Here is a 17,918-nt window from a genome sequence, read left to right on the forward strand (position 1 = left end):
GAAATAACATAATGTAATTAACTACTTTACTCATTTTATTTACTAAAATAGATAAATTAGGTTCGGACAATCGGGGCCGTCTCCCTTCGCCCACTCTCGAAATCAGAAAATCCAATATAAAAAAAACGTATGTCCTAGCTCAAACATGACAAATTTTTCTAGTTTGAAAGCCTTATAAAGGCTGTAAAGCAATCACCTTAACTAACCCTCAACCCTAGCAGTGTGGGGGAACCCGGTGAGGGGACTTCCCAAACATAACTCATTTTAAGCTCATTCATTCATTTTTATTATTCACCACTACAATGTGAAGTAAGGACAATCCAATATTCAAGTATACAGCAGGTAATTGATTAGACTTAAAATGGTAAAACACTTTATCTTAGTCATTTTACTGCTATAACGATTTAATTTTTAAAACTGCTACACAGAAGAAAAAACACGGGGGATAAATATCACAGAATTTAATTCAATTTCATCTTGGCAGTTAAAATTGGAAACACTATGAAATAGGAAGTCTGACAGTGATTCATGTCAGGAGTTTCTTTCAGTGAACATAAAGGCACTGAAAATTGAAAACCCACAAGGCAGTCTATTTAAATAACTTAATAACTACAGTGTGACATGCAGACACCCAGCCTAAAAACAAAACAATAAAAGAAAAAAACTACTGGAATACTGTATAGGAGTACAGATGACGTCGGCAGAGATTTCTAATGATTTCTAATATTGTAATTCAGTCACATTGAACATAACTAATGTCATTCATAATAGTGAGTACGTACAATAAAGATGTCATAGTATAAAAAACAGACTTTAGGAACTTCTTATCACCTAGTCACTTAAAATCATGTACATGCCTCATTTATTTATTATTAGGCTCTTTAAGAATATCCTGTCCATGATCAAAGAGAAACTTTAAGCTTTGTCTGAAGTCAAGTTTGGAAAGGAGTGCCTTTACTGTCCTTTCAATATGAGACTCATCTAAATGCTGAGCAATTTCCTTTTCATTCAGTTTTGAAAGTACCTTAGAGGCAAACTCTCCAGTACCTAGCCTGGCAGAAATAGCATCCAACAACTGGTACATCTTATCATTGTCCATTTGCTGCACAATTTCTGAAGGAGAAAACTCTCGTAAGACGTAATTTCGCATTGCGTCAGAATGAACAGATGATAAAATAGACGGCACAGCAGGAAATATGGTATCTTGCAAAACTCCAGCTTGAACTCGACTTAAAATCAAAGCAAGCCCCTCCACCGATACATTCTTCTCTACTCTTCCACTGCTTTTACCAACTTGAGATAAATACATTTCAGCAACTGTATCTACAGGAAGAGCTTGCAGAACATTTTTTATTTTAGCTATGTTTTCAGCAACATCATGAGGCTCAGATGCTTTTATTACTAAAGGACAAAATTTGGGCATCCTCCCTAATTCAGTTAGTTTTGTTATAATCTCTTCATCCGATGCAGTGGCAAGTGCATCCTAAAACCAGAAGGAAATAAGAACAGTCATTTCATCACTGAGTAAAACTTTAATATTAATACTGTGAATTTCAACAAACCTTTAAGCTGTGTCCTGGTTGATCAAAAGGTGTAATAACATCTTTGGAACTCCCTGAAACAGATTAAGACACACACACATTCTGTAAGATAGCAATTCAAAATAAAATAAAAGTTTGAAATTTAAGAAAAACAAAAAAAAGTCTTGAAAACATACCACAAATTAAATGAGAACCGGAGTGGGCATGGCGTTTTTCAAAGTCCTAGAAAAGTAGAGAATGGGCTTGTAAACAAAGAGCCAAATATACTAATCTACAACAGAAAAGTAGATCTAAAAATGTACTACTGCACCTCAAGAACACTGCAGACGTTTGTTCTTTTAGGAGGTTTAACAGAAAGGCGATCAAGCCTTTCTTGCGTCAATTTGGCTAGGTCACCAACAGTGTGGATGCCTTGCTCTGAAAACTCCCGCAGAAGTGATTTCTTCCTGTTAACATTTGGGATGAATTTAGATTAGATTAACATGACAAAGAGAAAAATAATATTATATTACTTACTATATAGATAGATATTACTATAAATATATATTTTACTTATTACTATGAAATTATTTTACTTAGGAAATAAATGTTATCTTACCAGACTGGAGTCGTCAATTTTGACGAAATACACTCAACTGGGTGAGTGCAATCCAAAAGATTTTGGTAGACCGGTGACAAGCCTGATGGTAAATGAGGAAGATCATCTAGCATGCCTTCAGTTCCAGCTTCCAATTGTTCGCTATTAGTCTCAAGACATTCACCTTGGTTTTGTGCATCTTCGTCTACTTCCATTTCATCTGAATCAGAACTTTCTTCATTTTCAATTTCAGGGGTTTGGAAATTTTCTCTCGGTGCAGAGACTGATTTACTGCTTTTTTTGGAATTTCTTTGATTATCATGATCTCGTTTGTCAGGACTTGCAGATCTCAGCATGTGAGTCCCATTATCACTACTACTGACCCTAGTACTGATCACCGGTCTGTCTTTCAGATTGTCATTACACTCGTCATTTCCTGAAGCCTTTCTCTTCTTTGAGCCAATGCCGCTTGGAATAGTAGCTTCAATCGGTATATCTAGATTAGTTGAAGATGAACTTTCATTTGTCGCAGAACATGTGTCTGTAGCTTTCTGAGTGGATTGAACTTCAGCCTCAATCTCCACAACAGTTTTAGAGATCTCCTGATCTTGGTCTATTGGCAAGATCTCAGCTGCCATATCCAAATCTGAGTAAAGGGGTAAAAAAAAAAGATAAGAAAAAGAGAGAGATGAATTTTCAAAAATCAACAGGGTTTTTAACATGTGTTGAGAAGCGTCAATGCATATACATACTGTCAGATGGGTCGGAGCTGAATACTGTTCCTGGAGTTTCAGCAGTTTCATTAAATCTGAGTAAACTTGATAATGGAGGGTCTCTAAAGCTAACTCTTTTCCTCTAAAATAAAATTGAAGCCCAGTTTAATAAGAAGCATAGCATGAAAAATTTCTGAACTAAGATGTAGTTGTTTTAATATTACCTTTAAACTAGGAGATGGTGCATCAGAATCTACTTCTCTTTTCCTTTTCAAGATACTTGTGTCTGGAGTTGCAGTAGCACATGGTGTTTTGCGAATCCAATCTTTCTTCAGCCTACAAAATATGAGATTCTGATGAAATAAGTCTTTGACATGATAACTAATACACACAACAAGACAGTCACCCTACCCTTCATCCTCTAAACTTTTTTGAGGGGTAGCCATTTCTAGTAGCCTTCCTTGTCTTCTAACTGATGGAGAAGCCACAACAGAGACAGTGGTTACAGAGGCATTGACCACACTGGTGGCCATTGTGTTTGAAACAACACAGGTACCGGAGGATGTAGAAGTTGAAGCAGAAACAATCACTTCGTTCTCTTCTGCCTCAGATCGATTGGATCTGTTGCCATTTGAAACCACAGTTTCGCCACCTCTCGCAGCAGCGGCTTGTCCCAATCCTAAGAAATTCAGAAAATACATACATTCATGTATTTTTTCAAAAACTACAATGGTGAGAATTGTTTTACATATTGTGCAACTTACCCAACAATTGTGCAGCACGACTAGATCTATTAATAATGGGAGTGGTATTGCTTTGCAATTCCGTCTTTTGAATCCTTTTTGGTTGAACAGGAGAAGAGATTGGTGACATATCAGTTGGCTTAGGAGGGGAGACAGACTTCAAGAAAGCTTGACTTCTTGAAGTAGGTGTACGAACAATCCTCAGAGTCTTACTAGAGGGTGAACTCTTTTTCTCATGCATCCATTCAGGCATAGAACTGTTCCATGATGGTGGAAGTGACTCAGCAACTGAAGCAGACTCTTGGTTCTTTTCATTCTCTGACTGATAGGCTTTTTTGGGAGAGCCTTTTACTATAGCACCACTGACTGAAGCCTTCTTTGGCGAAACATGAGGCTCTGACGTTTCATGGGAACTTGACAGCGTACTTTTCAAATCTTTTTCAGGTGACATGACTGTGTTTTCTGCTACGGTCGAAGTTTTCATTTTCAAAGCTGATAATGGGACAGAGTCATCCATATCACCATCCATGTTAAGTGACCGACATACAAGTTTCTGAGTTGTTGGAGATATCTCATCCACACTTTTGGGAAGAACTTTAAAAGGACTACATGAATCAGGACCACTCTTCACAATCACGTCCTCCAATTCCCTTTTCTCATTTGGTTCAGCACATCGGAACAGCTCAAGACTAACAACACATTGTTTCATCTTGCTCATAGGTTCTTGTGAACTTTCTATTATTTCTTGTGATTCTTGTGAACTGCTATCTAAAACACCATGTTCCTCTAAGGTACAGTCAGCTCCTACTTCTATAACATCAGATTGCTTGATTGTCTCACAAAGTTTAGGTGAGTCTTTCTGTTTGTTAACAGTTCCATTGCTTGTATCTGAAACCTTTTCGTTTTTAATGATGACTGGTTTTGAGATTTGAGGACTGATAGATTTAGCAGATAAATTTGGAACAGGAGAAGCACAAGATTTAACAACTTTTCTAGTAATTCGACTGGCACCAGCTGAAGTTTCATCTTCTGGTATGACGTCATTTTGTTGAGCAACTAAATCAACTCCATTATGTTTCGGAAACCGGCAACTTTCATCTTGTGATCTTTCCAACATAAGATTAGATTCAACAATGGGACTCATTGGCCTGATCGAGGAGTCAGTGCTAACGTCTTCTTTCACAAGTTTGACAGAACTAGTATTGACAAGGTCATCCAAACTAGAGTTAGAGCGACTCCTAGTTAACACCTTACCCCCAACCTTTTTCTGTGACAAATCCTGGCTGTTCTTCTTAGACTTTTCAAGAGGGCTTACTTTCCCATTCTTTTCTTTTTTCTCATCAGCTGTAACTGCTGTGTTCTTGGGACCGTTAGCGTTTTTCTCAGAATCTGCTGACAGTTCAAGAGACAACTCTCTTTTCAGTGAGCGTCTTTTATGAACACCTTGCATCTTCGCTGACTTTATGCCAGAGCCACTGGCATCACTAGTGTTACTACTTATGCTTTCAGTATCAGTAGTATCAGACTCTAAATTTTCAACAGAGTTCTTTTTAAGAATTTCTTCAGAACTATGAACTGGTAAAGACTTTCTGGCAGATCTTTTCTTCTTCAATAGATCAGGCTCTGAGGTCAAGGACAAACTGGTTCTTGTTACTATCTTACCACTGCGTGTTGTCAAATTAGTAGAGGTGCTGCTACGTGTGTTGGCTCGTGTTGTTTTCTTCATAAGCTTCTCTGCTTTTGAAGCAATAGAACTGTCTTCATTTTCTTTCCCCGTATACTCCTCAATTTTTGTAGCAGTACTTTCAGAACTATTGCCTTTACTCTCAGATTTTGAAGTAGTGTCACCAGTAGTAAGAGGCAAAACAAAACCAGCAGGGGGTGTGAAACTAGGAACATCCAAGTTGGACTCACATTCCATCTTAACCTTCTTTGAAGACGCAGGTGAGTCAATTGTTTTTGAGTAAAGCACCTGGATATTGGTATCAACATCACCTGTGTCCATGACAGCATCTTCATCTAAGGTTATACCATTTGGCCTCTTCTTGGGTGAAGTGGAAAGGGGAATAACATCTTGAGTAACATCTTGAGTCATACTCTGAGAGGCTTGAGAGAGGTCCTGATACAGAGCTGGAATATCTTGGCGTCTTTCTCTTCTTACCTCCTTTTGATGTTCAGTTAAAATTATCTTCTTTGGAGGTGTCTCAATGCGAACAAATTTTCCATCTGGAGCACAACTTATAACTTGAACCTTCCTCTTGGAGTTGCCAGGTGACAAATTTGAGGGTGACATTTGAATTGTAGGTAATTTCTTGCTGAACGACTTGGGAGAAGCACAATTAGCTAAGGTACTTCCATTCACAAGATACAAAGACTTCTCTTTTTCAGGAGACATTTTCTCTTCAGAAAAATTGCTTAACTGAGTAATAGAGGCCTTAATCTTCTGATTCACATGATTCTTTCCAGCCAAAATTACATTTTTTAACATGGTGCTTACAGTCTCCTTGTGCACACCATGTTGATGTATTGTGATGGAGGCTTGTTTGAGGGAGCCCAAAGCAGAGCACAAATCATCAATTCGGTCAGGAGTACTTATCTTTACATTCAATAAAGAGCACAAGATGGGATTAAGATTAATGACAACTTCTTTAGTAACTGAGCTATGTTGAAGACAATGATCAATACAGATAGCAGCCTGACTAAATACCATCTCTTCATCAAATGACAGGTGATTCAGTTCCTTCACAACACCTGAAATATGTTCTTGAACCCATTTTGCTCTCTTGACAGAACTAAATCTACCGTGAACAACATTCAAAATGTTAGTAAAGAAGAAGAAAATAGAAGCGTGTTGCAAGGGAGACGTATTTCGTTTGCTGAAAACAACTAAACGAATACAAATTTCTTCACAAAGATGTTGAATTGAAGCCGTTGCAAGAAGGGCAGCTTGTTGACAGGATTCATAAAAGAGATTTTTCCAAGGTAGACTGCAAACTTTAACAAGCTCAAAATCTACGGAAAGATATTGAACAGGAAACATAAGTACAGAATATAAGGCTCGAAAATCATGTTCAGCAGCATCTCCTTGATTAATGCTCCCTTGGTTTTGAATATACAACACTATTTCATCAACTAGTGTACACCAATTGTCAGCAGCATACTTGTAAAATAAAATCTTGATATCTGAAGGGAAACTTTCATCAATTACAAGCAGCTTCTTCAAAACTTGCTGGGTAAATTCCATGAATTGGGCGGATTCATCTCGCTTAAGTGATATTATCTTTGATAATAATTGCTTGTACACTTTAGTGTTGGCAGCCCCCAACTTCAAAGCTGGGGAAAAAAGCCACTCAATAAAAAGCAGAGGAGGGGTTCCGTTCATGACATCAAAAGATCCAATGTACAGGGTACTGTTTCTAAACATATTTGTCGGCAGTGCAGATTTGCCGTGAACGATGCTATGTAATATTATCAATACAATTCTTCTGCCCAAATCTTTGTTGACAGGACGTGGGCCCAGTGGGCTACCCGGTGGGCTAATACTGCGTCTCATTTTGAAGTTGGCACTTGTTTCTCCAGTAGCTGCTTTATTTACTAGACTATTCACGACATTAAAAAGTTCCTTGACAACATCCGTTCCTTCTTGCTGCTGCACAAGACCTGTTAATAAGCAGATTTAGATACATTTTGGGATTCAGGTATTGAACACAAAAATTAGATTAGATTAAAAAAGCTATACTGACTCATGAGGCTGTCCCAGAGAGTTGTTAACAGTTCTGATTTTACATTTTCTAACATGAAACAGTCTCCAACAGCCTGTATCAGTTCCTTGTGGATCTTGTTGAACACTTCTTTGATAAAAGGGGATGAAAAAACTTTGCTGATGGAATTAACACAATCCTCATGCAAAGAAGTATAGGACCTAAGACAGAAACACATTAACACATAACAATGTAAAACTAAGTAAATTCACAATAAAGCATGACAACATAAAATCAGAAAAAGAGACTCACTTTACTGGAGGACATGTTACTTTTTCAGATCCAAAACAGAATGCAAAGAAGCTTGACAGCACATCAGGATAGGTGATTAAATCTTTTCCAAGGGAAGTAAAGAGATGATTGTAGGTGTTCAATTTAGCTGATGCTAAAATTTCAATCCTATGGTTATTAGCTTTGAGAGGTATCATGATTAGATCAATTCGCTTTTTGTTCTTGAGACCACTTTTAAAGTTATCAATAAGAGTATTCCAGCACACAAAGGCTTGTACACGGGTCCACTCAAAGTCTGAGTGCTTAAAAGCGCGTTCCAGTACCTCCAACATATGGTTTATTAATTGTCCTCCAGAATGAAGTTCTTCTCCAAACATCTTCACAACAAACTGCCAAACTTCAGGCCAATTTAACTTTTGGTTTACCATTTCAACCATATGTTTACAGTACTCACGTTGAGTGTCTTCTTTTAACTGATTCCAGAATGGCTGAACCTTTGATTTTATTGTTGTTTTGAGCATAACTGACAGAGCAGTACTTCTAATGTTGGAATCTTCTAGATTAAAAAGTAATGGATAAATTGCTTGAACAAATGATATTTCATCCTTTACAAAAGTCTTGGAAGTTGGTTCAGACAAACAAACTGCTAGCAGAGATAATGTGGGCAGCTTTAACTTGTCTTTCTTTAAGCATAAAATAAGGTTGCTAAGAAATATGTCATCTCCCTTGTTGGAGAACATTTTACTTGCTGTCATTGCATTCATACATGAGAGAACTTTTAAAGCTAGGGCAACTGCATCAATTGCTTGGTCACTGGGTTTGATGACATAATCCTTCACTAACTTGCAGCAAACTTCAAAGAAGTTAAAGATAGCACCACTCGCAGGATTTGTAGATGAATCTGCTTTAACAATGGAGAGTCCTGATTCAAGAGCAATTGACTGTAAGTCTATAGAGCAGCCATCTTTTGAAACATGAAGTATCACAAGCTTCAATAATCGGATCCGTTGCACATTGGAAAGGGTGACACTAAAGAAAAAAAGACAACGTAGGTTACTCATAGGAAAAAAAAATTACTTCACAAAGGAAGAGTTAGCATTAAAATATAACATACCCACTAAGCTTTGGGTAAAGTGATTTTAAAACCGTTTCAGAAGTTCTTGTGTTGCTGAGTTGCGCCAAGATATCCTCCGTATTGCTTCCATCTTTTTCCTTCATCTTAAATACTATGTTCTACCTGTGAGGAAATAGTTACCATCATGCATAAAATAATTGTTGGTCTAGTTTAACTTGAAATACAAAATCACAACTCCCATAACCCTTCACCACGTACAAAGTACACAAACAAGGACACGCGCGGTGCGCGCGCTCTGTCTTTTTAACCAAGGGCCCTTCATGACAAAGACACACATAACCAAAGACCTTGGAAAGACGTCATGATGTTCAAGAGTGTCACCTTTATCATAAGAGTACACGAAAAATAAACTAAGAAAAACCAATTGCACGATAAATTACTATAAATTGATATTTACGTATGAAAGGCAACCACTAGAAACGCCCGGGGACAACACATCGATAAATGAGCGGAGTAGCATCATAGGCTATAGAGACCTTCTACACCCTTTAAGGTAAATGACAAACCCGTATCACAACAATCATATTAGTTGGATAAATCGTCTTCAAATTAACTCACAAATTGCGCACAAAAACAGGCCAACTTCCACTTCTTGTCTGAATTCCTTCTCTTCACTTCAACCCTTCTTTTCTTCTTCGTTTACCACACCACGTTCAGTTGTTGCGCGGGTAGCTTGTTGCCGCCTTTTTCCTACCGCCCTCTGTATCATGCAGATTTACAGCAAAGTTTTCAAAGTTTGTGCGGGATATTCGAACCTTGTTATTAGGGTCCATATTTTATCCTTTATCCTGGCTCATAGTCAGTATTATTATTTTGACATGGAATCATCATTGGAGCACACACTAAGTCTGTATCACCTCAGGTAGTTATCTCTGGTATACCTTTAACAGATCCATTTCAGGAAGGTTATTAATGCTGTTTGGTCATGGTTTATTCCTCTATAAAGTAGCATTTATTGTTAAATATGTTCATTGTGAATAACCCTGTGCAAGATAGATCTATTATCTGTTATTTATCATCTGTTATTTCTGTTAAGGTGATACAGCCTAATAACTCATAGAAACTCGTAGAAACACGAAGATGAGGGTGGACTGGATAGTGAGAAAGAGGGAGAAGGGTGGAGGCGCGTTTTGGCACGAGGAACAAGCAGTTCACACCCAAAACAACAACGGTTTATTTTCTCCTGAAAACCAAATTTATTAAATAAAGTAATTTTCAAAAAAATTTCCAGTTGCTATTTGAGTATATATTTCGGAAGACAATAATAACAAAATGGTGAGACACATTGGAAGTTTTCAATAATAAAATCAAATAAATTATAGACTAATTAATGAATAAACAAAACAGCAGAAACCAAGACCAGCTCAGTTCTAGGAACTTGAAACAAGACTAGGTCACAAACAAAACATAAATGAAATACTCTGCTGAAGGAGTGCAAGGGGAAATAGGCCCAATATTGATCAACTTACTTTAAAGTTCAACTTCATGAACTTCTGTCAGAAATCATAGAAATTCATCATTAAAATTCACCAAACTCCATTGCAATTTGAGGAAAAATACCTCTGAAGTTCCACCCTGACCATTTCCGATTGAAAGGTACATACGACATGAGGTGAAAACGAGAGTTCAAGAGAGGAGTTCTTGTCCGATTGCCCAGTGTCTAGAACTCCTCTCACAGTTAAGTCTTCAGGAGTGAGAAACAGTTTAAGTCTTCATATATTTTCTCTTCAGAAATTGTCTATGGCAAGAGACAAGAGTAAAACCCATAAATTTCTATTAGCTTGAGCCTCAAGCCTAAAGCCTTCAGGAAAATCACAATCCATAAATCCGTGTTCTGCAATGAGACCCTTAAACAATTGTGATGTGGCAATCTCACACACAAATGTATTAATAAACAAAGCACTGAATATACATGAGTAACAGGTTTGTAGGCTACAGGGTAATCTGAATTAATAAATGTAATACTGCTTTGTAATCACTGAAAATGGTGAGTAAAATTTGAACATACCTCATTATTACTAAAGGTACAAAGAACACAAAAAAGTATACTGAAAATAGAGGGCACTTGGCAATGACTATGCTCTGATGAAAACAGTGACACAAGGTAAAAGAAGATCACAGAATCTCAAGATAAATAAATAAAAACACAACGATTAAAGATTGTGGGTTCACAATCAGCTCTCTTAGACTAAATATGTTCTTCTTCAGCTAAGAGTACTATATCATCCGCATGGAGCGTTCACAACAACCCTGGAGCTATGAGAAATCACTGCCTCAGTTCGGCATGATTTTGCTTAGGGTATGCAAAAGTACCAACAATAAGATGTACTTTTAAGTGGACTTTGCTTAAGAAAAACACGTTTAGCATAAGGTAGTTGATTGTGAACCCACCTTTTAACTCAACAAAAACTACATCTGAAAAAATTTAATCAAAGTTATCACAGTCAGAAGCATCACAAGTAGATGCTTCTACATCAGCATAAATGGATGAATCAACTTTCAAACTACTCTCATCCACAAAAATAGTCCGACTGGAGTCTTTAATAGTCTCTAGAGCAGGAAATTCTTGAGCATATTCAGAGGTGGCCCAAAGAAAGAGATCTAAAGTTCGTTCAGTGCATTCGGCAATGAAACGTACAAAAGGTCGGACATCTCCTCTATTTGCCATTTCAAGATGTTTGTAGTAGTGGCTGCGATCCTGTAATGTTAATGAAGGAAAACATGAAAATACTGCAATTTTTAACAGTTTGAAGACGTTGGGAGACTTACTTGTTTCAGAATAATCACAGGAGGAAAACCTGCTTGCATAAGAATGGCATTCATAAGAAGTCGAGAAGTTCTACCATTGCCATCACTGCGAATGAAATTGATAACATGTATGAAATACCAAATTAAGAAAACACACAAATTTTAAAAGAATAAAAACACAAAATATTTCGTATACCTGAATGGGTGAATTGCGACTAATTTGTAATGGGCAAGAGCTGCATACCGGACAGGATGCATTCTAGCTGCTTGCTCTGAGTTAAGCCACAAAATGAATTCCCCCATTAGAGAATAAATGTTTGAAGGGTGTGGAGGAATATGACCACCAACATACACTTGGGTACGTCTGAAAGAACCTCCTTCAATAGGATCCACATAGCCCAGGACCCTCCGATGAATTTCTAGTATATCTTCAACAGTAATCATTCCAAGACTGAAAAAGATATTTGGAAAATATGATTAATGAAAACTGAAATTTAAAAAATGGTCTCACTAATATTTTAGATAGAAAATTTGATATATCTTCTTACCGATTAATAAGGGAAGAGTTAATAAATTTCATTGCTGCATCCAAACCTAAAATCTCGTTATGCTCTATTAAACTTTTCCCACCAACTGCCATTCTAGTCTCCAGAATTGATCTTGTTTGAGAAAGTGTCATTGTATTCCCTTCAATACCAACTGTATGATATATATGCTAGAATTTTTTTAAAAATGATTAGAATAAATCTTTTAACAGACTACTTTCTAGTAGAAAAGCAGGCAGTTAGTTAGTTACTTGGAAGTAAGCTTCTTTCTTTGCTCTTCTTAATCCTGGTGCATGATCAGGTATGGCTGATACCTCGTCCCTCTTTCTATCAATACGCTGCAGTACTGCAAGGTCCATTCGCTCAACAACATGAGCTGTGCGTTGTCTATTAACAAGAGCTCTGGTATTACCAGGTGAATATGTAAGTGCCTAAAAATTCAACAAACACAAACTCTTTTGATCAGTATAGAGTTAGAATAAAGGCAGAAAAATCTTCACCAAGACTTGATCCTTATGAAGACTTACCTGGAAGTATAACTGATCAGCCATAATTATATCCTTTTGAGTGTCTTCTAGAAATTCTCCATAATGGTTGAGGATATCAGTATGTAAAGGAGCAAGTATGTATGCATGCTCAAAAAGTTTTAAAGCTTTTTCTAGCTTCCCCTGACGCTTCATTTCAAGTGCAGCATGCAGTGAGCCTTCTGCTTCTGCCTCAGCAGCTACAGATCAAGACACAAGTTGTTAAGAAACAGAACTGAGCAATAACAGAACTAACAGATGCAGTTGTCCCACTATTACTTCACTGTTCAGATTTTGGAGTGTGTCTGAATTCTCCAATGTGTGGAGACTTCTCAACACAAGTTGTGTCAAGGAGTGGAGCAGAGTAGTGTCGAGTGAGCTGTGATTGGCCAAATTGGCCGCTCACGCTACTCCGCTCCACTCCTCGAGTGTCAAAAAGTGTCGACACACTGGAGAAATCACTCTTGGCTTAAAAGGCTTAGAAGGGGTTCGGGCCCTTCATGTGACCTTTTCCGAACAGTGTAATAATAGTGGGACAACCATAACTAAAGTCTCACCAGAATTTCGATTGATATCAGCAACATTAACATCACTTGCAGCTCTCAGAGCAACTTCCAGATGGATATCTTCAGACACTCGAATCTGGTCTTCATCAGGAATAGCTGTAAAAGCTTTTTGTTTGAATTTAGTCTTCCAAATGCTTTCAGAATGGAACCCCAAATAGTGCGAGAAAAAGGGGATGAAGATAGCACATGCTATTCCAGCGAAAAATACCACTAAAGATGTCAATCGTGTCATGTTACCAGCAGAACAAATAGGTTAGGCGCAGCTTGTGACAGTTGTTGTGAGCCCTCAAACGGTTACCAAACAAAAGGCATTTCTTTAATCCGATTCCTAACTGATCATGTGTGAGAATCATGACGATAGTCACAGTATAACTGAGATGACGTGGTCAACAGACTTTAAAAACTGGTAACATAATCACACAATCATATCGTTTCTGACCAAAACATACTCGGGAGTTGGGTTTGTTTGTGTTTCCGGAAACAAAGGCCGGGGTTGCGAGGCTAGGACGTTTGCGTTGCATTGAAGATGAGACGTTTACGGGTCGTAATAGGAGCGAAAAAAGAAAGATCGACAGCGGCGGCAAAGTCAAATCATCACACAGGACTTGAGAAAAGACAAGAAGGGTCAGGCAGCATAGGATAGGAGTTTACCCTTGATTTATCCTTGATGTACCCTTTCTCAAGATTAATTTGACTAAGCTAAGCCAGCTAGGCAGATAGCACCTTTACTCAAGATAGCACTTCACATTGCAGAACCGAATGTAAAAGAAAGGACATTGTTCAACGTTCATGTTAAGAACATTTAGAACAAGCCAATATGGCACATCACTCTTACGAAAAGTAGGAGGAAGTTGAGAGCAGACAATCTGGTCCAAACAAATGCCGTTTTGTGATGTTCCAACTCTTTATTTCTTTCAGGTAAAGTTGGGATATCTGAGGGCAATGATGTTCTCACAGAAATAGATCAGGTTTAGTTTTATTTTTATTAAAAAATAAGCACCCTAGCTGCAGGGAGACTTTATTACTGAACAGTTGCTGTCACAGTAGCAAAAGTACAAAATCAACGGATTAGACACCTTTGATTCTTAACATCTACCACCACTGCTGTTTTACAGCAACACAGGTGAAGCACGATTTCATAACACTAAACAAGTCTCGTCAAACGTGGAAGTTTTCATGATACTGATTGTGGATTTTAACAGAATAGGCAATAAAGGTCTACAAGTCCATGCTCGAAATCAAAACAATATAGATTTCTAAAAGTAACAAATAAAAGAAAATAAATTGTACTCTGGCAGTTTATGCAAGTTGAAAAGAAAATATAAATTCCTTTAACTGTTATATACACAGATGCTGCTTCTGTGGCTTACTTAGCATGTGATAAACAAAGTACCATACAAACATAATTGCAGCACAGTTCGGCACCAAAACAGGGACAATTCAAAAAAATAAAAAATAAAGAAAACATAAAACATTTGCTGATTCTTTTAATCGCTGTCGGATTCCTTGGCCTTTTCTTTGTCCTTCTTCTTCTTCTTTTTCTTCTCTTTCTTAGGGACCTGTAAAAGCAAAATACTGTTAAGAGACATAATAATAGACTAAATGAAACAATTGAAAATTCAGGAATTTGAACTTACTTCCTCCTCTGTGCTTCCTGTTGCAACCTCCTCACCACCTTCCTCTTCATCATGCTTCTTCTTTTTCTTCTTCTTTTTCTCTTTTTTAATGGAAATATCAGCAGTTGAAGTTTCAGCCTCGGTTGGAGATGCACTTCTTTCACTGAGCTTGCGCTTTGATAAAATAACAGGAACAGGTTAGATTTTAAAACATGTGTGCTGCATACTTTTAAGGAAAGCACAAAACTAAGTGCATACCTTTCTTGATGGGGCTTCCCCGTTGTCCTCACCCATTACATCTGGCTCTTCTTTCACCTTGACTTCCCTAATATCACAATAGGTTGAATTAGATGAAAAATTTGAAAAAATAAAATATTTAATAACACCTCACCATAATACTTACGAGTAATCCTTGTAGCTAGTGGTCCAGTCAGCTGGGGTATTTTCATTTGGTTTGCCAAACTTATCCAGCAGGCCCTGCTTGATCATATTCTTTTTGATTGAAGCCTGCAAAAGAATGAGATTGAAAATACAATAATAGTATCACTCACAGGTGAAACCCTGCTAAGTAAAGTTTAAGTCTTTACCTTAGGACCCAAGCCCCACTTTCTTGGATATGTGTCGCGTTCCATAATGACTCGCTTAATTTTAGCCACAATACCATGATCACAACTTGCTATGGTAGCAGTTGTCATGAGGGCAATGGCTGCAAGAATGAACAACGCAGTTTAACTATCTAATATCGCCTCTGAGCAATGCATATTCATATGCACTGATAAATATAAAAGTAACCAAATGTCAATAAGTGAAAAAAAATTAGTTTAAACCAACCTAGAGCTATGGCCTCTCCTTTAGTGGTAACTATAACTACTTCCTGGTTCAACTCGATACCATCTTCATATCGCAATATTCCAGGAAGCATAATTTTGGCACCGTAACAAACAGCATTGACCTGAAAAATTTGATTAAATAATGCCAGAAAGTGCTTTTAAACCGGCAATGTAATTACCTATGTGAAATGTCAAATCTTTACCGAGCTGTCTTTCATGATTATTCTTTTGTGACCTCGGAGTAAGGACTCCAAGGGAAGAATAATACGGCGTAAGTATGTTTCATCCTTGTGATTTTCATACAAATACTGGGCATCCATAATATCATGCAAGGTTGTAAGACCATCCTTTTCACTATGCAAGCCTGAAAAATTAAAATGTTACTTTACACCTAAACCTAATGCGAAATAATAAAGACCAATAAAAAACAAAATCCTACTAACCAGAGCGGTTTCGGCGGAGTTCCAGCATTTGACCACCAACTCCTAACATCAGTCCAAGATGAACACAAATCGTTCGGACATATGTTCCTGCCTCACACTTGACCCAAAATATACCTGTACAAAAGAACAATGAATGAATAACATGGGAATAAAGAAACTTTGAATTTTATGGGGGGAAAATGAAGAATAGGCTCACCCATGTTTCTTTCTGGATCATACTCAATCAATTTGTTGTCATATGTTGTTCTAACTCTAAGTTGCCTTTTTACAGCAGAGATCAAAGGTGGTCGCTGAAATAGAGCCCCTCTTAACTTGTGAAGAGCTTGGGCTACCTGATACAAAAGATACATTAATAGTTACACACAACTTCAGAATAACTTATTATAATATGATATATAACAATAAAGTTACCTTTGCTTCACTTTCAGGAGCAGAGTGCAATTTGAATACAGATATATACTCTTTGCCAGCACTTTGCTGTGATTTGACCAGACGAGTTGCTCTGTCAATGCATATAATGAGACAACCTGAAACAATAACAAAAGCCTATGAAAATCTAGTCCTCACAACATTAGTCCCAAAATCAATATTATAGGAAAAATTAGTTAGGCTGACCAGATGTCTTGGGATCAAGCGTTCCAGCATGACCTGTCTTCTCAACTTTCAATATTCTTTTGATCCATGCCACAACTTCATGTGAACTGGGATTTGAGGGCTTGTCTAAGTTGAGTACACCAGAGCTTACATAGTCCTTGATAGATCTTTGCAAAGGTGAAGATCCAAAAGGCAGGGGAGTATAATGCATTGTGCGACAGTTCAGCCGGTCGAAATTCTTGAGGTAAAAAGTCGCACAAAGTTAAATTACCTCTTCAACAGTCAACAACTCACACAGAAAGCAAAATGAAAACAATTTTAACAAACCTTTAAGAGCAGAGGCCATTGTGACGTATCAAGCTTTTCTTTTTTGTCTGATGGTTCCACCTGAAACTCCTGTCCAGCCTGAATATCACCTAAAGTCTTCTTGTCCTTCTTTTTCTTTTTCTCTGAACTCCCTGTAAATCATGTCACCCAATTATAATACTGCAGAATACAACGAAATTGGAATAAGGAGAAAAGTGAGAGCAACTTTTGGGAACAAGGACAAGAAGAGTATGGCTGGCATAGCATCCATACACATGGAGAAACAGAAGTAGTGGGCTTCTGGCTTGGTATTATTTGAATTATTATAATTCCAATAAAAAAGGCTCAAGATTTGCCATCCATCTGAATTGATAGAGGCAAACAAAAACAGTGAAAAACAAAGGGAAACTACGATTGAAGGCAAATTTGTACGTTGCCCACGAGAGATTGGTCTGGCACCGGCAAGGTGTTTTGATTCTTTAATGGACAGAAACTGGCAAAAGCAGGGGGCACAAGGTACGCAAACTCCAAAATGTATACAAAGCACGCCTCGTTGAGAAAACTCGTTCATAATTAACGCATACTAACCAAGAATATCCATTTTGAGATTGTTTGTGATCACACACGTGGTTTCAGTAATCCGGTGATGCACGCTGCAGCAGCATGTGCGTGTGCGTATCCGACAAGTCACTGCCTTCTTGTGCTGTTTAGCTCTTTTTTGTGTATCATCAGTTGTTTTTGTTTGCTTGCTTCTCCCTCGCGATGCTTGCCAACTGTTTAATATCGAACTGCTGTTTATTCGACCTCAACGTAAAATACTATAGCGATTTTCACGAAATGACTGCCGTAATATTTATTTTAGTTACCATTCCTCCAAAAGATTCCGTACCTCTACCAAATCCCGTATAGTTTAATTTAAACAATTTTTCGGATTTATGGTAAATGGGTGGCTAACATGCTTTGTTGTAAACCCCGGCCCCGCGGCCCGCGCGTGCGCCCCGCGATGTTCGAAGAATCCTTTTCTCAACGAAACGAAGCCTTTCTC

The 17,918-nt window shown here is 37.7% G+C and overlaps 3 protein-coding genes across 6 annotated transcripts; all 3 read right to left on the reverse strand.

Moving 5' to 3' along the window:
* Nucleotides 1–262: 262 nt before the first annotated feature.
* On the reverse strand, nt 263–9,397 carry LOC113212668 (telomere-associated protein RIF1). Of its 4 annotated transcripts, XM_052269746.1 has the most exons (14): nt 9,260–9,397; nt 8,681–8,803; nt 7,588–8,595; nt 7,318–7,496; nt 3,596–7,234; nt 3,243–3,510; nt 3,056–3,167; nt 2,871–2,973; nt 2,303–2,764; nt 2,140–2,221; nt 1,852–1,987; nt 1,718–1,763; nt 1,563–1,615; nt 263–1,483 (listed from the first exon to the last, which is right to left on the reverse strand). In XM_052269746.1, exons 2-14 carry the CDS (start codon nt 8,782–8,784, stop codon nt 863–865), a joined length of 6,813 nt encoding a protein of 2,270 aa, XP_052125706.1. In that variant the 5' UTR covers nt 8,785–8,803; nt 9,260–9,397; the 3' UTR covers nt 263–862. The 4 variants fall into 4 exon arrangements, with proteins under 4 accessions (XP_052125706.1, XP_052125703.1, XP_052125704.1 ...); XM_052269743.1 differs by having other exon boundaries at nt 2,140–2,764; XM_052269744.1 differs by having other exon boundaries at nt 2,140–2,764; nt 9,208–9,304.
* A 528-nt stretch (nt 9,398–9,925) lies between these two features.
* LOC113209769 (protein adenylyltransferase Fic) lies at nt 9,926–13,565 on the reverse strand. The gene is made up of 7 exons (XM_026427450.2): nt 13,076–13,565; nt 12,522–12,718; nt 12,246–12,425; nt 11,998–12,164; nt 11,646–11,900; nt 11,471–11,555; nt 9,926–11,399 (listed from the first exon to the last, which is right to left on the reverse strand). The coding sequence occupies exons 1-7, from the start codon at nt 13,314–13,316 to the stop codon at nt 11,127–11,129; spliced, it is 1,398 nt and encodes a 465-aa protein (XP_026283235.1). The 5' UTR covers nt 13,317–13,565; the 3' UTR covers nt 9,926–11,126.
* A 479-nt stretch (nt 13,566–14,044) lies between these two features.
* LOC113209775 (H/ACA ribonucleoprotein complex subunit 4) lies at nt 14,045–17,616 on the reverse strand. The gene is made up of 13 exons (XM_026427462.2): nt 17,462–17,616; nt 16,895–17,025; nt 16,589–16,805; nt 16,385–16,500; nt 16,170–16,305; nt 15,974–16,087; nt 15,734–15,894; nt 15,532–15,652; nt 15,288–15,406; nt 15,104–15,207; nt 14,959–15,025; nt 14,722–14,874; nt 14,045–14,643 (listed from the first exon to the last, which is right to left on the reverse strand). Exons 1-13 carry the CDS (start codon nt 17,472–17,474, stop codon nt 14,572–14,574), a joined length of 1,524 nt encoding a protein of 507 aa, XP_026283247.1. The 5' UTR covers nt 17,475–17,616; the 3' UTR covers nt 14,045–14,571.
* Between the last annotated feature and the right edge of the window lie 302 nt (nt 17,617–17,918).

Source organism: Frankliniella occidentalis, unplaced genomic scaffold, assembly GCF_000697945.3.
Source record: "Frankliniella occidentalis isolate FOCC.00 unplaced genomic scaffold, Focc_3.1 Scaffold101, whole genome shotgun sequence".
In the NCBI taxonomy this organism is placed as follows: domain Eukaryota; kingdom Metazoa; phylum Arthropoda; class Insecta; order Thysanoptera; family Thripidae; genus Frankliniella; species Frankliniella occidentalis.

Excerpts from the sequence above, each read along its gene's own strand:
- LOC113209769 (XM_026427450.2), bottom strand. The coding sequence starts at position 13,316 with ATGACACGATTGACATCTTTAGTGGTATTTTTCGCTGGAATAGCATGT. Across the intron at positions 12,719-13,075 it reads TGATATCAATCGAAATTCTG|CTGCTGAGGCAGAAGCAGAA; the intron begins GTGAGACTTTAG and ends CTTGATCTGTAG. Across the intron at positions 11,556-11,645 it reads GTCGCAATTCACCCATTCAG|TGATGGCAATGGTAGAACTT; the intron begins GTATACGAAATA and ends TTTCATTCGCAG.
- LOC113209775 (XM_026427462.2), bottom strand. Across the intron at positions 16,806-16,894 it reads AATGGCCTCTGCTCTTAAAG|AATTTCGACCGGCTGAACTG; the intron begins GTTTGTTAAAAT and ends TTTTACCTCAAG. Across the intron at positions 15,407-15,531 it reads AGGAGAGGCCATAGCTCTAG|CCATTGCCCTCATGACAACT; the intron begins GTTGGTTTAAAC and ends TCATTCTTGCAG.
- LOC113212668 (XM_052269743.1), bottom strand. The coding sequence starts at position 8,784 with ATGAAGGAAAAAGATGGAAGCAATACGGAGGATATCTTGGCGCAACTC. Across the intron at positions 7,235-7,317 it reads TCTCTGGGACAGCCTCATGA|GTCTTGTGCAGCAGCAAGAA; the intron begins GTCAGTATAGCT and ends GCTTATTAACAG. Across the intron at positions 1,484-1,562 it reads AACCAGGACACAGCTTAAAG|GATGCACTTGCCACTGCATC; the intron begins GTTTGTTGAAAT and ends TTCTGGTTTTAG.